Here is a 2,464-nt window from a genome sequence, read left to right as displayed (position 1 = left end):
ACCCTGGGGTGCGTTGCCCAGAGCGTGGCCAGCTGGGTGAGGGAAAGGTCTGGTTGGCCAGTGGTCGCACTGGCCTGCCAGTTGGTTGGTCAACTGCGGTTGGCCAACAGTTGACCAGTGGTTGACCAAGAGTTGGCCAGTGGTTGACCAGTGTTGACCACAAGCCAGCGCTGTGCCCTGGTGGCCAAGAAGGCTAACGTGACCCTGGGGTGCGTTGCCAGAACGTGGCCAGCTGGGTGAGGGAGGGGTCTGGTTGGCCAGTGGTCACCCAACAGTTGGCCAGCGCTTGACCAATAGCTGACTGATGGTTGACCAATGGTTGACCAGTAGTTCACCAATGGTTGATTAACACTTGGCCAACAGTTGACTGATGTTTGACCAGGAGCCAACAGTGAGCCATGGTGGCCCAGAAGGCTAACAGGACCCTGGGGTGCATTACCAGAGCGTGGCCAGCAAGGGAGGGGGGGGCTTGGTTGACCAATGGTCACCCACCAATTGGCCAGCAGTTGACCAGTGCTTGACCAAAACTCGACCAGCGATTGACCACAAGCCAGCACTGTGCCCTGGTGGCCAAGAAGGCCAGTGAGACCATCCAGAGATCCCCTCCAACCCTACGCATCTGGGATTGTGGCTTTGATCTGCACGAGAAGCCAGAGCCCACCGGCTGCCCGTAGCTCGGCTGCGGCCTCACGGCTCCCGTTCCCCCTCTGCAGAGGACCTGGCCCTGCAGCTGGCCCTGGCCATCCAGCACGGCGACGAGGAGGCGGCCGCGCGATGCGCCGTGGCCCTGGCCCAGCAGCAAGCCACGCTGAACATCTTGCTGAAGGAGTCCAATTATCCCGAGGATGAAATCTGGTGAGCGGCTCTGCCCCGGTGTCCCCAACCAGGCTGGGGGGGGGGGTCACCACCGCTCCATTCCTAACGGAGCTCGTGGGGCAGAGGAGGGCTTGTAACCTGGAACAGAGGTGACGGCACGAGGGCAGCGCTTCTGGAATGGGGGAGGGCAGATTGAGGTTGGAGAAAAGGAAGAAAATTGTCACTATGAGGGTGGGGAGGCAGTGGGGGCGGGGTTGGGGCCTGGGGGGCACAAACACAGCACCAAAGTGGACAGAAATGAGGGTTCAAAGCTGTCGGTGGGACACACAGAGCGGGCGGGAGGAGAGCAGTGCTTGGGGTACAAGTAGCAATGTGCTGCAGTTGTGGAATGATAGTGGGTTGGGTTGGAAGGGTCCTTAAAGATCACAGAGCCAGGGAATGGTTGGGTTGGAAGGGTCCTGGAGGGCCATAGAGATATGAAATGGTTGGGTTGGAAAGGTTCTGAAAGGTCATGTGGATGTGAAATAGGTTGGGTTGGAACAGTCACTATAGATCACGGAGCCGTGGAATGGTTGAGTTGGGTTGGAAAGGTCCTTACAGATCACAGAGCCATGAAATGGTTGGGTTGGATTGGGTTGGAAGGGTCCTTAAAGATCACAGAGCCAGGGAATGGTTGGGTTGGAAGGGTCCTGGAGGGGCATAGAGATATGAAATGGTTGGGTTGGGTTGGAAGGGTCCTTCCAGATCACAAAGCCATGAAATTGTTGGGTTGGATTGGGTTGGAAGGGTCCTTACAGATCACAGAGTCATGGAATGTTTGGGTTAGAAGGGTCCTTACAGATCGCAGAGCCATGAAATGGTTGGATTGGGTTGGAAGGGTCCTTACAGATCACAGAGCCATGGAATGGTTGGGTTGGGTTGGGTTGGAAGGGTCCTTACAGATCACAGAGCACGGAATGGTTGGGTTAGAAGGGTCCTTACAGATCACAGAGCCACGGAATGGTTGGGTTGGGTTGGAAAGGTCCTTACAGATCACAGAGCCATGGAACGGTTGGGTTGGGTTGGAAGGATCCGTACAGATCGCAGAGCCATGAAATGGTTGGGTTGGGTTGGGTTGGGTTGGGTTGGGTTGGAAGGGTCCTTACAGATGACAGAACCACCAGATGGTTGGGTTGGAAGGGTCCTCAAAGGTCATAGAAGCATAGAATGGATTGGGAGTGTCTTGGAAGGTGATAGAGCCACGGAATGATAGAATGCATCGGGTTGAAATGATTCTTAAAGCTCACAGAACTCTAGAATGGCCTGGGTTGCAAAGGAGCACAGTGCTCACCTGGTTCCAACCCCCTGCTGTGTGCAGGTCGCCAACCAGCAGCCCAGGCTGCCCAGAGCCACATCCAGCCTGGCCTCGGATGCCTGCAGGGATGGGATGAGCATCCACAGCCTCCTTGGGCAACCTGTGCCACTGCCTCACCACCCTCCTGCATGAAAAACTAGCCTCCTCACATCCAATCCAAACCTCCCCTGGCTCACTTTAAAGCCATTCCCCTTGTCCTGTCACCACCCACCCTCACAAACAGCCGTTCCCCTCCTGTTTATCCGCTCCCTCCAAGCACTGAAGGCCGCAATCAGGTCTCCCTGCAGCCTCCTC

General features: G+C 56.5%; 1 protein-coding gene across 1 annotated transcript in view; it reads left to right on the top strand.

The window, feature by feature from the left end:
* The window catches only part of SHARPIN (SHANK associated RH domain interactor), a gene marked incomplete at its 5' end in the record, with an annotated part of 11,397 nt that overhangs the window by 8,108 nt on the left and 825 nt on the right, over positions 1 to 2,464 (top strand). The window contains one exon of the mRNA XM_019611811.2: positions 651 to 855. Within this exon, the coding sequence (XP_019467356.1) occupies positions 651 to 855 (205 nt within the window). The remainder of the gene's footprint in view (positions 1 to 650; positions 856 to 2,464) is intronic.

This window comes from Meleagris gallopavo, unplaced genomic scaffold (assembly GCF_000146605.3).
Source record: "Meleagris gallopavo isolate NT-WF06-2002-E0010 breed Aviagen turkey brand Nicholas breeding stock unplaced genomic scaffold, Turkey_5.1 ChrUn_random_7180001956264, whole genome shotgun sequence".
NCBI lineage: Eukaryota > Metazoa > Chordata > Aves > Galliformes > Phasianidae > Meleagris > Meleagris gallopavo.
The sequence above is the reverse complement of the archived record's forward strand: the minus strand, read 5'-3'. Positions and strand labels throughout refer to the sequence as shown.